The sequence below is a fragment of the Stegostoma tigrinum genome, chromosome 2, assembly GCF_030684315.1.
Source record: "Stegostoma tigrinum isolate sSteTig4 chromosome 2, sSteTig4.hap1, whole genome shotgun sequence".
NCBI lineage: Eukaryota > Metazoa > Chordata > Chondrichthyes > Orectolobiformes > Stegostomatidae > Stegostoma > Stegostoma tigrinum.
Genome location: NC_081355.1, coordinates 66,305,654 through 66,325,369, shown reverse-complemented (window position 1 = coordinate 66,325,369; position 19,716 = coordinate 66,305,654). Strand labels below are relative to the sequence as shown.

The following is a 19,716-nucleotide window of genomic DNA, read 5'->3' as shown; positions in this document are numbered from 1 at the left end:
TAATATCTTAGAGTGTACTTATATTGATCCAATGTGAAACATTTCTCCTTAATTGAAATTACTGTCATGTAGGCAACAGCAAAGACTAGGAGCAAGAAAGTTGTAAAAAACACGCTAAGGGTATCAGAAATTAAGAAATATTTTTAAGAAATAAAAGATTACATTTGTATACATACATGCTTCCCCATTTATATTTTTAATGACCTGCCACATGTATATATACATACATATAATGAAGCGGACACCTTTTAAGCTGCTTTGTCCAAGCTTGTAATGGTGGTATTAATTGTGATGAAAATGAAAATATCCCTCAGTACTAATAGTTATTGACACTGTTAATTTTGAAGTGGTTACTTGTCAATATATGGTCATGGAAATAATTGCACATTTGCATATTTTACATTTAATGAAGCTTGTTATGTGTATTTGATTTGTACTTGACCAGACGGATTGAAAGAAGAAGCCAGGGAAATAAGGTATGTCCCAATGGTCATGATGGTGAAGTGAATAAAAATGCTTTATTTAAAGCAAAGGGGGTGGGGGGGATGCATGATGCTGAGAAACATTGAGAGAATGTTCACTTCTAAGCACAAATTAGCAGAATTCCAAGCTGGATTGACAGTCTTAAATTTAGTACAAACTTTTATTCAATTATTTATTGTTAAAAACATTTTGTCAGTCCTTGTGCTTTTTGTTATAAAGAGGAAAAGCAAAAATAGCAGACGAGACAGTACGATTGGGATAAAATGCTTGGCATTCTATTTTTATATATCCGGATCTGCAATACTTTACTCAGGTGGTGCAAAATATTCAGAAAGAGAAAGGGTGCATTATGCAATGTTAGTTTCAGCTGATAGCATGAGGTCTGCAAGAATCCATCAGGAACAATTTAATTTAGATGAGGTCATGTATAACCTGTCTATTAGTGACTGTCATTATTTAATGCTGTTATGTTTGTAGGGTTCAAATGGCTGCACCAGACTAAAATTACAATGACAATCAAGAAACCTACATTCATCAACCTACATCTTAGATAGAGCATAAGCAAGAATGACAACGTAAAAACACACAGAGGATGAATTGAAGAGAAGGGGGAAATAAAAAGACAAAACAAAGAAATGTATCCTTTATACTCACTAAATTTTTCCATCAATTTTAATTTCTCATAATTGAACATAAATGTTAAAGGATAATAGCTTCAATGTGTATTTAGATATAACATTGTACGCTAAAAATTATTATGTGCAACGAGATTTTGGAAAATTATTAATGGCAATGGACATTTCCTCTCTTGCAAATTTTAGACCAATATTTACAATATTTTAGAAATTTTAAAACTCATAAATATGGCAAAGGTTTTGAAACTACTCCAATATATCTTAATTGTAAATAAAGTGGTAGATTTATCTATTTATCTTCATGTGTGCTTTTTGAGTTTGCTCTACCAAAACCATTTTCTAATGAAATAATAACTTTGCTACAAATCTCTAAATTATGCCTTTTGTCAAATAATGCATTTTGTTTCTGCTCTCAGCTGCTAGAAGCTGGGTATGGCTTTTACCATTGCTTCATCAAAACCTGTTGAACTTGAAAAAATATTCTGCAGAAGTTGGAAGTAATAAAGAGTTGAAGACACTGGCATGCCCTCAATTAATGACGATTTCCCTTTATGCCAAGAAATTGAGTGGTCCAGATATCCCTCAATGAAGACAGCCTGGATTAGAATGTCAATTAGTATTTGTTGCTGTCTCCTTTGATTATCCACATTGCTGTTATCTTTTGTATATGGGAACATGTAATTCACAAATCAGTATGCCACCTTTCTAATTTACATTATGACTTTGTTAATACATTTAAATATAAGGCTTTTACAATTTTAGAATTATGTTGATAATATAATTAAAGCACATGAAAACCTAAATATTTATGGCATTTCTATGGCAACAGTTTTAACAGGGAAATTTGCCCATTTACTTTAAATGTTTATATTAATATCACAAATATTAGTACCACTGTCACTTCATGACAGAAACATCAAGATAATGTTTTATATTTCGCTTAGAGGTAATGCATTTTAAACTTTAATATTTTATTCAATAACTTTGCATTTGGAATTTACATCCTTGAGGTAATAATGCCCTACACCATATTTTAATTCCCAGGGTTTTTCAGTACAACATGATTGAAAGTAGTTCGGACTTCAAGTGCGAATCTGCTACCAATTGGTCAGACCAGTTTTTTTTTAAAAAGAACAAGCACTTACCACCTTATGCCAACCACATATGGACTATAAAATATAAATCTGCTCAAGGCACACCATCCACTAATTTACATTCACACAAGTGTTTTAAGTACAAGTGGGTCAGTTAAATTACTGAGCACTAAAGGTATCAAAAGGAAGTTTCCACATCCCACTAATATCAGAGAGGTATTGGGAAGTGAAAATCATATCAAAGTTTTAAACAGATACTGGATCAAACAAACATTTAATTTTTGAAACTACCTATAATAAAAATGGATAAATATATCTTTTCTTTTTTCGAAACCTAAGCAATTAAAGACAAGAACAAAAATGAAAAGGAACAAAGATATCTCTTAACCTGCTTTGTCAGAGCTGGCAGTGATGGTGGTGGTTGTGATGGAAGTGAAGGTGGTCTTTACGCTGTCCTTGGTAGTAACAGTTTTCTGCTTATTTTTCATGGCCTCCAGTGCTTTGAGCTTCTTGGCATGTTTAGTGCCTTTGTAGTGTGCCCCGGCTTGGCTCTACAAAGGAGAACAAATGAACCATGCAATCAGGCTCATTTCTTAACTGTCATTCTCTGTATTAGTGAAAATACAGAACAACTTTCAATAATGGGCACCGCATTCCATGATTACTAAAGTCCACAATCTTCAGCAAGAATGTCATGACCATTGCTCAGTACAAAAACACTCACATCTCAGTTTAGCTGACAACAGGTGCCCTTATTGAAAGAACTTTTTCGACAGTGTTAGTGGTCATCAGACAGGAAAATAAAAGGAACACGGAACAAAAGCACATGTGTTTTAACTAATACAAGAAAAAAAATGACATGAAACATCAAGAGAAACACTATGAGCTACGACTATAAATTACAAAACATATAGGCTGATATGCCTTAAGATATCAAAATGGTATTAAATGTGTTCTTTGTAATCTAAATAGAGACACACAAGGTGCCACAGCGTTCTGGCTCCTGAAGGATAGTTAAATAAACTGATTTATGGTAGCAGCTGAGAAATGAGAAGTGGTACTGTTTGGAATTATATATACATACTCAAAAATTCACATCTTAAGTCTATGTTAGTCTTACAGGAACCATTTGTATGACAGACTGTATTATTGTTATTAAGTATAGAGCCCTGTTGAATGCTACAGATCAAAACAAAAACAAATATTATTTAAAGTTAGTTCATTCATAATGGAGCTAGGCATATCAATACGAGTAAAACCAATTGCAGTCTGTAATAATTGTCTTGAATTACCAATGTCGAGCAATGTATATTGTACTGGCAAAATGCTAAACCTGTGTAGTCTTACAAGATTATGGGACTGCTCTGTCATTAGACAGCGCTAACTAGTGGTGGTCTAACCTGAGGGTCACCAAGCCTCAGTTGAAGAGAGAGGTTAACAATGAGACTCTTTGATGATAACCTCAGCCAGTGTTGGAATTCAGACCACACTGTTGTCATTACTCTACATTGTAAACCAGCCACCCAGTCAAATAAAGTAAACAACCCCCTAACTGTAATGGTCCCTTCTCCATAAACAAATTTGATAAGAATTTGAGATAACAAGGTGCGGATCTGGATGAACACAGCGGGCCAAGCAGCTCTTCAATAAGAATTTGTTTTGGGAAATAAATCATCTCTCTTCAGGCATAATAATTTAAAATGAGAAAGAATCTTAAGATTTTGCAAGTAGTGCAAGATCTTGTGTATTGGGGTGTGAAAACTACATATTACAAGAAATGAGTATAATGATGCAATAATGATCTATTACCACCCATTAACTATTCATATGCAAAGTTAAAGATATCTTTTGTCAATATGTACATGGGAGAATTTGCTGATTTTAAAACTATTTTTCTTATTAATAAACAGACTTAATGAAAAGTACCAGTTTGTATCAAATCTTGCTAGATGTAATTGCTGATGGTTTGAATTCTCTTGCGAATGTCTGCTTTGCTAGAGTACAGAGGAAACATTGCACTCTTCAAAGCAATATGCTCAAAATCAAACTGATTATTAAAAAGTTAATTTTGCAACTGTTTTGCTTATCTCTTTCAAAAGCTCAATATTGCACAAGTTTTAATTTTCTGAGTTTATTGTTGGAGGTGGCATTAAGAAATTTCAAACTAATGTTCTGTAATTAAATAGGACAGCCGTTACCTCATTCCTGAAACTGTGTTTACAAAAAGTAAGAACACAGAAACGGGCTATTCAATGTAACAAATCCGCATGCTAGTCCTTTATCCTCCATGTGAGCAAAACACCTTGATTACTGTTACTCCCTGTTTCCTTAACTCTTTGATCTCTTTCCTTTCATTCACAAAATTTTATCTATTCTTGAATGTTGGCATGGGCCCTGATTTTCACCAGGATGAAAGAAATCTCTGTCATGACAAAAGTGCTGAAAGGAGACAGGGATACCACCTTCTGAACCTCGACCCAGTATCTCACATTTCCGATGCTGCCACTAAATTCCGATCTTTGAGACCCTGATGCCTGGAACTCAGAGTATGGAGATGATACCAGTTGGTTTTCAATATAATTCTTTTGGACAGCCAGCTATCCTTTTGGAGAAGTCAGGTTACCTTGTGGATATTGTCCCAGGACATCCTTTGGAAGAGGAGATGACAGTAAGCTTTTGGTGATGAGGATCATTAATCGTTTGAGGAGTTTGCAGGTGCTCTTTGGGACTTATAACAGTGGAGAATATGTTTTATTAAGTGTACATAAATGCCTTGAAACTCTCTAATGGGTCAATTCCTGATAAGAACTGTGAAGAAGTATCCAAATTTGTCTACAATCTTTAAACTGTCAAGAACTGTCACCAAGTGTCAAAATGTGTTCTGTGAATAAGTGTTCTTTCTCAGTAGACAGGGGTCTATCAAGCTTTAAATAATAACACTATATTTTTTTCTTCAAGGTGAGATTACTCGGGGGCTTCAAAAAGAAGTTAGACCTAATTCTCAGAGCCAAAGGAACCAAAGGCTATGGAAGAAGCAGGAACAGGGCAGTAACAATCAAAGGATGGTCAGCCATAATACATCGAATGGCAGAGCAGGTTTGAAAGACTGAATGCCCTACTCTAGCTCCTATTTTCTGATCTGTTGATGCTGTTTGGGAACAAAGAAATGGTGGTAAATAATTTTGCACAGGAGTACCATGGCAATATGTAGAAGTGACTAGGGTGCCATGAGGATGTGAGGGCCCCTGGGGGTCAGTGAAGAGCATTTAGTTAAATGAGTTGCCATGCATGGGGTATTAGCGATGTGTGGATGTGAGTGGCTGCAAGATGGAGTGTGAGATGTGTAAAGGTAGATGGGTGGAGGAACATTTTATATTTTTCCCTTCATGGAGAAGTAAGACATTTTTTTAGCTCTGCTCCTGGCACACCACTGGTGAAGGCAAGGCACTCTTTGGGAGAGGTAGGTTACACTGTACTGGAAGTAAGGGGCATTTTGAGATTGAGAGAAGGCATATTTGTCCTTCAGAGCTGCATAAACCCTCTGAGGTTGGCAAAACTGGCTCACAACTTTCAAAAATGAAAAGTGTAGAGATTAATGAACACATAGTGCCAGGCATTTCAAAGTGCCTATTAACATACCTGCATGACTGATTTCCCAAACTATCATCTTCACAATTTGGTATCTATCATGTGAGCATTTTGTTGGTCAGCTCCAATTGCTTGTTAAATAGACACATTACTTTGTATAAGGAGCGAAGCATTTCAGTTACATCTTTGTTTTTATAAGGGATTCATCAAAAGGATCTCAATTTTTTTCATTATCATTGAGACTGAGTTTATTTCCAGTAGTGACATAATCACCCTCTTTGCCTGTGATGGTTCCTAGGTAAATTGACATTGAGTGGGAGGCCAAAAGGCAATTGCTAGTGGGAATGAGTTGACATTGGGGTTCCAAAGCATAACTGGGGCAATTGGTACATGGGGTGGCTAGAATGAGGCATGCAGAGGGGGCGAGGGGAAGTGAGAAGAAGGGATGTTTTATGTTTTTATCTGTACTTTCAAACTTTGATCACAGCAATAAAGCTCTAAGGCAGCTTTTCCACCTATTCACAGCCTCTTAGACTCTTCCTGGGCTGCCCAAACCTACGTCAGGGTGGGATACCCTTTGGAGGGTTAGTGTTGATTCGATGGGTCAAATGGCCTGCTTTCACACTGTAGGGATTCTATGATTCATTCATAGTCTTTACAGAGTTACCTAAAAATGAACAATGAAGCTCTCAGATCATTAACAGGAGGAGCTTTTTATGAGAATTCTCTTGTTGTGCCTCTGATTTCTTGGTTCAGGGATTCTCAGTTTTTCTTTTCCTAGAGCACCCAGAAGGCTCTAAGGTGGAAGGCTCACAGTTATACACATTTCCCAACCCCATTTTTGATACAGTATTCTAATATTGTAATAACTCACTATGCAAATAGCATCATAGCTTGGATTGAATATGTGTTTGCATAACCTATCCACTACCTCAAAATGACAACATAGGAAGTAGATGCAGGGGTCAACCAGATAGACTTCTAAGCCTGCCCTTCTATTCAATATAGTCATAACTTATCTTCAACGGCACTTTCCAACCTGGTTCCTACATCCATTGATCCTCTGAGAGAGCAAATATCGGTATATCTTAGCTTTGAATATATTTAATAATAGCACATACACAAACCTCTGGGGTAGAGGATTCCAAAGAATGACAATTTTTTTGTGTTGAGAATTTTTTTTAGATTCTGCCTGCCTGTTTAAAATGTTGAGTTTCTTGGAAAAATGTATTTACTGTTCTTCATCACCTTGTAACACATCCCTATAATGGTAATTAAACACACATAATTTATAGCTATTTGTGACACTAGTTTCCTTATCTTATTGTGATGCTCTCCATAATCAGATAAGACAACTTCAGTTTTTTTGGAACCTTTATTTGTATTGACCTTACTCTTTGATGCATTACTACTGCTAAACTTTATATTCAACTTCATAGGTGACTCATTGTATCTTTATTAATAGTGCCTCAAATTTTATCGCCAAATTTTTTAAAACTCCTTTCACCCAAAATCCATCTTCCTTTCTATTTGATGAAAAGTCATTTTTTCCTGCTCTGACCATATTTGCAGGCACACATTTAAGTTGTAGGCTCAATCCTGGTTACCAATACAGTATAAGTGATCCTACGCTATTGATTTGTCTTTTTGCTTCAATGTTGCAAATCTCCCATGATCCCTCTTCTCACTACTTCACTGAAAGCCATCTCTTTGGCGCTGGTGTTGTGACTTGCAAGGATACTGGTCCCAACTCATTAGGTGATGCCCACCCCAGTAGTACACTTCTCACTTTCGCAGGGCCAGTTCAGTTATAATCACTCATTCCGAAATGTGTTCTATGCAGATTAATAACTTTGAGTGCAAAACAATGTCCAACTTAACAAGCTTGATCCTGATTAACCACTGATTTCCCAATCTTCTATCCGTGTACTCACAAACTGAAATCCATGTCCTAGCATTGGAAACAAATTTGGTAATGTTTCTTGTTGGTCATTCTTCCAATGACAGATTTCAGAAAGGAAAATAACCTGTCACAGTTTAAAGCCTTAGGCATCAAAATAATCCAATTGCCACACTTACAACATTCAAACTTCTCAGAATATACCAAATGCAATCTCACATTTGATTTGTGTAAGGAATAATCTGTTTCAAAAAATGCCTTGATAGGTTGACTTCCTTATCTAAGAAAGTTCAGATTAAGGATCTGCCCATGAACTATAAACTTTATTGATCTCTCCACAGCTAATTGCTGAGTTTTTCCACAATTTTCTGCTTGTGTTTGGATTTCTGCTGTTACAAATTTTTTGATGTTTTCTGGCTTGATGTTTCTTATTAATAGTTACACAGCATTGTTTGTTGTGTCAGTTCTCTATAAAGTCATTATAGGTTATGTATAAAAGTGAGATAAAGTTGTCAAAGTACACCAGAGTCATTAGAGAGAGACAGCTAATAGTTGTTTAATCTAAGGGTCATGAAATTGCAAGTGAGGAGAGACAGTGAGGAGCAAAGTCCTTCATGTGGACAGGGCAGGCTGAGACTGTAATTGAGCATATACATCATTCTGATCTTTATCAATAAATGTACTAAATACAAAAGTAAGGAAGTTATGTTAGACACACCTCAACTAGGCTCCTGCATTCAGTTTTGGGGGTGCCTCACTTTAGAGGGTGAAAGTACAAGACATGGTACAGAAACGATTCACAACCTCAGCCAGTGCAAGAATTGAACCCATTCTGTTGGCATCACTCTGCATCACAAACCAGCCAGCTGAGCGCTAACTGATGCCTATGATTCTAGCACTGCTTCACTGACATTAACATTACCATTTCAATCATTTCAGTTTTTCAGTTGCTGTCCTCTTTCCTTCTAAAATATCACTGTCATTGTCACAGAAAAATAAAACACCCTGAATCAACAATTATTGTCCTACTTTCCTCCCCAAGGTGGAATGTCTCCCAGCTCAGTGCTGATCTTTCTTCTAACTTTCTGTGTGAATCACTCTAGCTTGATTTCTTCTTTTTAAACTTTTCTAATACCATTATAATAGACCAAGTGAAAGTCACGAATCACACTCACACATTGACTCTGACTATTTTGATTCCTTATTCACTCTTATATCTTTGAGATTTCTGCAGCATTCAAGAAGGTTAATCATACTATTGTCTTTCAATGACCTGTACTCGTTGTCCAGCTTTGAGGTATTAATCTTATATAATTAAATGACTGCCTTTTCCAACCAAAGCCAAGATTTCTAATGATGATTTCTCTTCTCTTCCCTACATCTTCACCCTGGAATGTCTCAAAAATTTAGCCTTTGTAGCTATTCTGTCTCATACACATGCTGCGTCTTGATGTAATCATCCTGAGCCATTAAGTCAATTCCTCCCCAAGGGCATTAATAACAGCCAGCTCTTCCTCAACTCTTTAGTGCAGTCAGACTGGATGTTCAAGGTTAAATGCCATAACTTCTTCAAGCTAGATATTAGAAAGGTTGAAGCATCATCTTGAGTTGCCATCACAAATATTGGATTCTTACCACCATTTTCTCATCCAGCCCAGCGCTCTTGAAGGATCATTCAGATATTTTACAATAAAAACTGCTCACAATTGTTAATGAGAATTGGAATAAATGTGTATTTTTAATGTGGCATGCAGTGACTAGTGGGGTGCTACAAGGATCAGTGCTTGGGCCCTAGCTATTAATAATATATACATAAAGGGCCTAAATGAGGAAATCAAATGCATTATTTCCCTGTTTACTGATGACACTGAACTGGAAAGGACTGTGACTTGTGAGGTGGATGCAACGTGATTTAGACAAGATGAGTGAGTGGGTAAACGAATGGTAGATATAGTACAACATACCTCAGTTTGAAGTTATATACTTCAGTGGGGAAAAAAAAAGAAGAGCATTTAAAGGATAATAGTTTGGGCAATGTGGATGTATTGAGAAAAGGGAACATGCTATAAGACCTGGGTTTCCTTATACATCAGTCACCGAAGTTAAGTATGCAGCTGCAGCGAGCGGTAAAGGAGACAAATAATGTGTTGGCTTTTATTCTGGGAGGATTCAGGTGCAGGAGCAGGATGTCTTACTGCAGTATACAGGGCTATGGTAAGAGCTGGATTGTGTGCAGTTTTGGTCTCCTTATCTGAGGAAAGATATTCTTGCTACTGAGGAAGTGCAGCAAAGATTTACCAGTCTGACTCCTGGGATGGTGGGACTGACATACAAGGAGAAACTGTATCGATTAGGGTTATATTCACTGGAGTTTGGAGGAATGAGGGGGATATCTCATAGACGCCTATAAAATTCTAACAGGACAGATGCAGGAAGGATGCTTCTGATGGTGGGGGAGACCAGAAGGGGGGGTGGTCAGAGTCTAAGGATACAGGGTAAACAAGTTAGGATTGAGATGAGAAATTTCTTCATCCAGAGAGTGGTGAGCCTATGGATTTCACTAACAGAGAAAGTAGTTGAGGCCAAAACAGTGAATGATTTCAAGGAGTTGCATGTAGCACTTGGAGTTAAAGGGTTCAGAGGTAATAGGGGAAAAGCAGGGAACAGGCTGTCGAGTTCAAAGATCAGCCATGTTCATAAGAAATGGTAAAGGGCCACGTGTCCTACTCCTGCTCCCATGTTTCTATGATCTAGGTACCCTTGCAAGCCGTCAATGAAATTAGTCAGACAGGTGTTGCGAGCAAATGTGAAGGTAGATGGTATTTGGCCTTCATTGCAAGAGGATTTGAGTTTCAAAGTGGGGATGTCTTTGTGCAGTTATACTGACCTCGGTGAAATCACACTTGGAGTGCTGTGTGCACATTTGGTTTTCCTGTCAAAGAGGGAGGGTAGTAGAAGTTCACTGGGCTCACATTGGAGATGACAGGACTGTCCAATGAAGAGAGGGTAATTTGACTGTGCCTGTATTCACAAGAGTTTAGAAGGATGGGAGGGGATGTTATTCAAACTTATAAATCCTAACAACACTGGAAAGACTAAATGTAGGGTGGATGTTTCCCTGGTTACGAGTCTAGAACGAGAGGACACAGTCTCAAGTTATGGGGTAGACTACTTAGGAGTGAGATGAGGCAATATGCCTTCAATCAAAGTATAGTGAACCTGTGCAATTCTCTACCACAGAAGGTGGCAGAGAAAAAGTCACTAAACATATTCAGGAAATATTACTGGTAACATTTCAAATTTTAAAGATATTAAAGGATATGGAGGCAGAACAGGAATATGGCAGTGAGACAGAGAATCAGCTATGGCCATATTAAATGGTAAGCAGAATTGAAGGGCTCAATGGCCTACTCCTGCTTCAAGTTTTTACAATTCTACACTTCTACAGCCTCACAATGCTTGTATTTGGCCTTTTAATTTTTCGTGCAGATTAGTCCTGGTTGTCAGCGGTGATCAGTCAAGGAGTGGACATTTTGTTGTATGGCAATGTACCAAGTCAATGTCACACTCATGTAATGTCTCAACATCTCATGCATCAAACGCACAATGAGCAGTTCAAATGGTCCTGTCTCAAAGTCTGAAAGGATTACTCCTCAGTTAAGTCAAGGGGGGGGGGGGGGCACTCATCAGTCAGGACATCATTTGATCACAGAGACTTGGATGGGGGTCATTCAGCCTCGAAAGGCAGTCATAGTCAGCAGTTCCATATTATTACTGTCCCGGGAATAGGCCACTAGTCGAGCAAATCCTTGTGTCAGCAGTCCTTGGATTAGCAGGAAATCAGCTGCATGGAGATCTATCAGGGTCAGGTCACTCATCAGTTAAGACTGTCCTTTGAAGTCAGTCAGGAATACGGGCCACCGTCAATCCTAAGGGTGTTTTCACTAACAGTCAAGGCGGGTTAGCAGGCCCAATTGCTCTGGTAGATAAATTGAGGAAGTCAGTTGTGGGGGTTTGGAGGCAGCATGGTGGGATGCAGAGGGGAAAATAAGGATGATGGGGGTACATCTCAACATAAATGTTTGGGACACCATTATGCATTAGGAAGTACAGATTTCTGTAACAGGGAATCTTCGATGGTCACCAATGTTTTGATGTTGACTTGGAGGACAGTGCTACACGATAGTTGACATGGCCAAGCTGAAGGCACAGGACTCAAGAGACAATGTTGACAGAGTGTGCTGGGTCCTGCACATCTAGAGCAACAAAAGATGGATGTTGAATGTCTTCAGATGAGAATACTGAGCAGGAGGAATGTCATCTTCAGCAAGATAGAGTTGTGCCATGCAACATGAGTGGCAAAAATGAATCTAATTTTCATCTGAATGAGCAATTCTCTACACTTTATGAAACCATTGCTGAAGTTTACAGTGTATCTCCTGACACTGAATTGAAGGCATTCTTGTGTAAACTTGTCACATGTACATCCATCCACTGGGTACATGATATCTGTGCTGAGGGGGGTTTACATGTTATCATCATCAGCATCATCATCATAGAATCCCTACAGTGTGGAAACAGGCCTTTCAGCCCAGCAAGTCCACACTGACCCTCAAAGCATCCCACCCAGACCCAACCCCCTGTAACCCACCTAACCTACACTCTATGAACACTATGGGCAATTAAGCATGGCCAATTTACCCACCAAGCACATCTTTGGACTGTTGGAGGAAACCAGAGCATCTGGAGGAAACCCAAGCAGACACAGGGAGAATTTTCAAACTCCACACAGACAGTCACCCAAAGGTGGAATTGAACCTGGGCCCCGGGTGCTGTGGGGCAGCACTGCTAACCACTGAGCCACCGAGTTTTACTTTTAGCATCACAACTTTCCCATAAATATCTTTTAGACAGGGGATCCGTTCCGAGGATCCAAAATATTCCATTATCCACAGCTGGTCCATCAGCTTAATCCCAATTCTTCATACTTTTTTCTTCCATGATACATATTGGTGCTTTTAATCAGCACCAGGCAAAAACTGAGATGTTCAGACAGGAAATATGTACTAGATGTGATGAATTATTAGTGATTACAGTACACAAACTGCACAGAATATTCTATCAAGCAGCCAGACATTGGCTTCCTACCAGCCTATAGTTATGGTGCCATCAAATGCAACCTGCAGTTTACTTTGAATGTAGATGGTATATAAAACAAAGCCACAGCAAATTATAAGTTCAGAAAAAAATAATTTGCAATTAGTCAGATACCTTCATTCTTCCTTTTCTTGGCTTCCAAATGTCATTCCCAGAATCCCCTCTGTCATTGGTTATCAACCGTAAATGGTTGCCACAAGAACAATTTATCTTGCAAAGAAACTTTTATTGACATTGACAAGGCTAATGATGGAATGACAACATTTTGTCGGAAAATTAAGGTTGGCTAAATACTTGTGACAATTGTCTGTTACTCTTTAAACATCTGGATTTTTAAAAAAATTAATAACCATGATAACACAGTATGGAGATCCTGACCCAAAACATCAACTTTCTTGTTCCTCTGATGCTGTCTGGCCTGCTGTGCTTCTCCAGCTCCACACTGTGTTATCTCTGACTCCAGCATCTGCAGTTCTTGCTGTCTCTTAATAACGGTGAATGTTTTTTTTAAGGCATCACTATCATCTGAGCAATTTCTGGCCCATCACTTCTACCTTGCTTGATTAAAATTTAAGAAATAGATAGATCATGAGAAAATGAAACTTTAAGAAGTTCCTCCAGTCATACAAAATGAAAATGAAAACCAGTCACATGAAAGAAAAGGGGATATACATAAATAACTGATAGCTCCAGAAAAAGCAGAGCAAGGGCAGGGGTTAAAAGAAGCGCCAGAAATAAAATCAGTGGAAAGTGTCAAATATCATTTGAAGGTAATTCTTTATTCAATCTCTATGGCAACACAGGCTTGATTATTTCAAGTATGGCAGATAAATAATTAAACTCTGTCCTAACTCACTGAAGCTAAATAATGGAATTTTGAACATTGCTGACATATGCCATTAGTTGCTGCACTTTCTAAGAATAAAATATAATGTAATAACATTTTTAGCATTTTATATTTTCTTGCACGTATTATGGCAAATCACAGTACACCCTCATAAATGAAGCTGACTGCCTTACCAAATAATGTTGCACGGTGGTTTTTCAACAGATCCAGGTACAGGAGCCTTTCCTATATTCGCCTTGCTAGACTGCTGACAATTAGGCATCATAGCAACTTTTCCACCAGCATAGAGGAGTAGGAAGCTGAGCAAAATTGCATTCACTCATATTAAGGCTCATTTGGAGGTGAATTGGAATTCTGTGGAAATGTCAGTTCTGTTATTTGAATATCCAAAGAGGCAATTAGTGCTGAATTTAGCCCAACGTTTTGCTTTAAAAGTGAGTGCGTGGGTTTCCAGGGCTGTGCGACATTCATCAGGGTTAACAAGGGGTGGGCACGATGGGGAGTCATTGATCAATAAGATTGACAGGCTGGAAAACATTTGAAGACCAAAATAGGCTGTTGGTTCCTTGCTGCAGTGGAATGTTCACAGTATTTGTCCTCAGAGTGTGCTTTCTCTGAATTACAAGTAATTTCTAACATTTTGGAAGGTTACGCAAGCCAATGGGTTGCTGAAAATGTGATTCAAATGTCAGCACAGATCTGAAGTCACTGTTCAGAATGCACCAGCTCTGCAGAGAGAACTGGAACTCAGGGAGGAAGAAAGTGATCGTCAATTTGTATCTATGGACGAAATATAAAAGCATGATTTGGCTGGGGTTCTTGCAGCCTCTTACTGTCTGTCAAAGAAGCATGTGATGGAACTGCCCAAGAACAGTTCAGAGAACACAAGTGTGTGAAGTTAAATGGAGCAATCTAATCCGCTTTCCCAGCCTCTCAACATAAATCATTCCAAAAGCCAATAATACCTCCAACCCATTCACATCCTTTACTCATCATCTACTCTGGTCATACCATTCTACTGAAGGCTAACTGTCATTTCGAGATCAGAAGACAAGAACAGAAGTAATCGGAGAAATTCAACTTGAAGTTAATTGCATGAATCATTTCCATTTTCCAAGACATTGAGACTGTGACATTGTTATAATCATCCAAGTGAAGACTTTTTTTTAAACTTAATTCTCTCATGTGCTGTTGCCTGAAGTCACTCCACAAAGACTGTACCATTTGCACCTATTCAGGGACAGGCTCAGTTACTGGGGTAAGAGTAGCAGGTTGCACTCTGGCTGAGGGGAAGAGGAGAAAGAGATGAGAAGAGGAAGCACCTTAAACAGGATCTCAACTTCCATATGCCTTTTCTCCGTCTTCCCTCTGAAGGTTCTTCCCACAATTCCTTTTTGGTCAAGAACTGAATAGTATCTTGCTGCATTTCAGTGGAGATCTGAACAGGCAAAACAAAACCCTTCTCAATCCTTTGTGTTGACTGTGTGCGCAACATGCACTCAGATGTAGCAGGCAACAGATAGAGTCATAGAGCTGTACAGCATGGAAACAAATTCTTTGGTCAAACTTGTCCATACTGACCAGATATTCTAAATTAATCTAGTCCAATTTACCAGCATTCGGCCTGTATCCCTCTAAACCTTTTCAAATCATATACCCATTCAGATGCCTTTTAAATGTTATGAATCTACTTGCCTCCACCACTTCCTCTGGCAGCTGGTTTCATCTGCACACCACCCTCTGTGTGGAAAAAGTTGCCCCTTCAGTCCCTTTTAAAATCTTACCCCCTCACCTTAAATCTATGCCCTCCTGTTCTGGACACTCCCACCCCAGGGAAAAGACCTTGTCTATTCACTCTATCCATGCCTTTCATGATTTTATAAATCTCTATAAGGTCCCCCCAGTCTCCAATGCTCGAGGGAAAACAGCCCCAGCCTCTTCAGCCTCTCCCTGTGGCTCAAACCTTCCAACCCTGGCAAAATCCTGGTAAATCTTTTCTGAACTCTTTCAAGTTTCACAACATCTTTCCTATAGCAGGGAGACCAGGAATGAACTCCGTATTCCGGAAGTCGTCTAACCAACGTCCTGTACAGCCGCAACATGACCACCAAAACACTAAGCAATAAGAGCAAGCCTACCAAACACCTTCGTCACTATCCTGTCTGCTTGCGACTGCACTTCCAAGGAACTATAAACCTGTACTCCAAGGTTTCTTTGTTAAGCAACATCCCCCAGGGCCTTAATATTACATGTATACATCTTGACCTAATTTGCTTTTCTAAAATGCAGCACCTCACATTTTGCTAAACTAAACTCCATCTGCCATGCTCCATGACACTCTCTTCAAAGAGGTGGCCATCAGTGGCAAGGTCTGAGCCATTATGGCCACACTCACGCTAAAATCTATCCAATAATTTGCATTGCCTCTAGATTTGCTCACAGAAATTTAACATTATCTCCTGCTGGTCCTCCTTGTAAATACCTGAGATTAGATATCTGTGCCCAGCTGAGCACAGTTTGTGCCCAACAAGGGGTCCTCTCCTCTACTGTACTAGTCTGCAGTTCATATCCACTTATGATGTGGATCTCACCGTATAACAACCTAAGGAGACTTCACATCCATACATGTGAACTAGCGAGTAGGTAAGGGTGCACATGTGTCTTAATGGTGCTTCCTCAGGGTCAGAAACCTCTTCTGAGGATTCCTCAATCTCCTCCTGTTCCAGCTTATGTGCCATAACAGAACAGACAATGCAAGATGTATGTTAGCAATGACATGGGTAAAGGGTAAAGCGTAATCTTTGCACAGATATTCACATTTCAATTGATCACAGTGTGTTGGCAACAGTTAATGTTATTCAGCATGTCACCAGAAAATGTCTAATTTTGTCAACAGGCATCATGGAAACTCCCTGTCTCTGCTTCCAATGATCAATTACTCAAACAGCCTCTCAATTTTCATTGCCATCTCTTCAACCATATTTAGGGTGATAAGTCTTGCTGCTTGGGGTTATGTGAGCTTTTGTGAGTGAATATAAATGTGAAATGTATCATTTAAAGAGGACAGAATGACAACACTTATGGAGGATGACTGTAAGATTGAAATGAGTAATTGTGAGCTGGGATTGTTGAGATGGAGCTGTGGAGAGGTAACTCAAGTGAAAGGAATGAATGGCTCTCCCGCACAATGCATTGGGCCGATTTGTGCTGTGCAGGAAATTGTGGGGAAGGTCAGAGAGTGTGGATTGACAACTGAAAGTGGCACAGCCCCATCCGTTCCTGTCCTAATGAGTTCATTGGACTAGTTGTGGCACTGTATTCAGATGAAATGGTCCATAGTCCTGTTATGCACTGTGTCTACTATTCCACCTATGCCTGCAGCCTCTTAGACTGTACGCCAGTAAAACACACTTCACTGCAGACCCGCATAACAGGCCTTGAAGGAGTTAGAAAACCAAGAAGGGGTGAGGTGATCCTAGCCACACTGCACTCCTTTTCTTCTGGTTGCTGAAACCTAAGGAATCACTCTAGAATTCAGTCACTCTGTTCCCTGTTGGAGTCACTTCAACTATGAATCCTTCAATGGATGGATACAGGAGTCTGAAGCGTGGATTGGTGAGGAGATCTGGAGGAAGGACATTACTACCGTGGTTGAGTTAAAGTGAAACCCATTCCAGCTACAACCGAGTCCACAACTGCTGCGGGCTCTCACTTCTATATTTGGACATGAGGGGCGTTGGATCAGCTATGATCCTATTTAATGTCAGAGCAAACACGTAGCACCAAATGGCCTGCCCCTATTCCTCTTTGTTACCGTCTTAAAGAGTGGTTCAGTCCAGCCCCCTCCCTCTGCACAAACCAGTGATTATTTCTGGGTCTTCCTGAGTTTCTATGAATAATTGTCACACTGCACGATTAAACCTGTAAGGGAGCTAAGTTTTCTGTTGTTCTAGCTATGTTTATTATTCCACGCAGAATATCTGTGATACCACCAGTGTTAGTGTTCTTTCTGTGGCATCAAAGAGTAGTCAGCAACAACCATGCACGAACAATAACGGACCATCCAGATGAATGTTACTTTATTTTAGTTGAGAACCTAATGCTCCTGCATGCTTTGCTAGTTATTGCAAATACAAGGTTCCACAAAGGAACAAAAACCAACATCATTTTAATAAATGATAATTTTTGGCTGTCCTTCAATCAAGAAGGAATCTAATTATATCCTAAGCAAAGGCCCAGATTTTCTAAAATGAAAATAAATACAACATTTGCTTTGATTGATGATTTGGGAATTTTCCAGTGGTCATACTTTGTGCAGGTGCTAATTACCTTCAAGGTTGGCTGGTTACTGCCAGGGAGCAATTTGCCACAAAGAACAAGACAAATTGTTATATTTAGTAATTCTTTCTTCATGACTAAGAGCAGTAAAAGGAATATCACATCATATAAACTATCCTGTAACCCTTTAGGGTTGTATTTTCCTCTGTCCAGTGGAATGATAAGGGAACAAGAACCAACAATTGATGATCGAACAATAATAATTGGTTAACATCTGCAAACTCGCAATGAACTTTTTTTTGTTTATACCATTAATAAAGGCAACTTCCTTCCTAAAATGTGCTAATATACCTTTGCCACAAAAATATCTTTAAGCACTATTCATAGTTTGTAAAGTTCAACAATGTTGGATTTGTGAACTCTTGGTCCTGGAACTTTTCACAAGGGAAATAGGATAGAAACTTACTGGCATTAACCTGAGGTTGACAACTATGAATGGAATTTAGCCAGGCAGCATTCCTATTACACTGTCACTCTTGCCTGCACGGTCACACATATACAAGGCTGGGTCATATGGTTTGTTGAGTAAGTGTACGTTGTGATGGGTTTGATGGAGTAATTCTTGTTATGAGGTGAAGTATGTCTTCTCACCTCATCTGAGCAAACTCATTGTATTAATTGGCATTTCTTATGGGGAGTACCATGTCTGATTTGCATCTCGTCTTACCAGGGCTATCCCTAGAACAATTCATCACTCAGCAGAGATCCCAGAAAATTGATTGGCGTCACTGATACGCAATTCTTGCCTCTGTGTGTGTGTGTGTGTGTGTGTGTGTGTGTGTGTGTGTGTGTGTGTGTGTTTCAACTTGAAGGTGCTGGAGGTCCTGCTGGACGAGATAATACACAGGTCTTCCTCTTCCCAGAAGACCAGCAGCAGAGGCAGTGATACCTAACCATGATGCTTTGGCTACCATCCAAGTTAGAGCAATATTTGTTATCTGGAGGAATGCCCAGAAGTGGAGAAAGAAGGTCAATGTCCACTCCTCCTCTGTAAATGCCACCATCTTTGCTCTAATATCTCACACTCAGTTGTCAGGAAAAATCTGGTTCAGAAATGCCCTTTAGGGAAGGAAACTGTTGTCCTCACCTGGTCTAACCAGATCCAGAGCAATGCGGTTGACTCTTTGCTGCCCTCTTGGCAATTAGGATTGGGCATTAAATGCTGGCCTAGCCAGTGACATCCATATCCCAAGAATAAGTTTAAAAGTCACTCACTCTACCTCTGCTACTGCACTTAGCTACCACCAAGTCTTTTGCTCTACCATTCTATCTATTGTATGCAACATCTAACCACACTTACTGTCACCCATCACACACCTGGCACTATTACCCCTGAATGCTTCCTCTGTTGTCTACTCACACACTTGGGGTATCTCCCCTCCTATACCATCACTAATAGCTGAGCCAACCACTTCCATCTCCCAATGTATAGGCTCTGTCTCATATCAGGAGCAAAACTGCCCACAATCGGGAAGAAAGTGTCAAGATGTCTCATGTACTTCCCATAACTTCTCTTTATGAGGGGAGAATCATGTCTTTGACTACCCTAAGCAAGACTTGGGCTGATATCAAAGGTGCCTTTGACTTGTTATCCTGGGATCCCTTGAAGAGAAGCTATCCACACAGACTGGATTGAGAATCTCTCACAGCCAAGGTGAACATCTTGGATTTTTG

The 19,716-nt window shown here is 39.3% G+C and overlaps 1 protein-coding gene across 10 annotated transcripts in view; it reads right to left on the bottom strand.

Moving 5' to 3' along the window:
• Positions 1-19,716, bottom strand: part of LOC125463177 (zinc finger protein 385D-like) — an 850,093-nt gene that overhangs the window by 64,394 nt on the left and 765,983 nt on the right. For all 10 annotated transcript variants that reach the window (XM_059654439.1, XM_059654442.1, XM_048554065.2 and 7 more), the window contains one exon: positions 2,601-2,763. In XM_059654439.1, the coding sequence (XP_059510422.1) occupies positions 2,601-2,763 (163 nt within the window). The remainder of the gene's footprint in view (positions 1-2,600; positions 2,764-19,716) is intronic.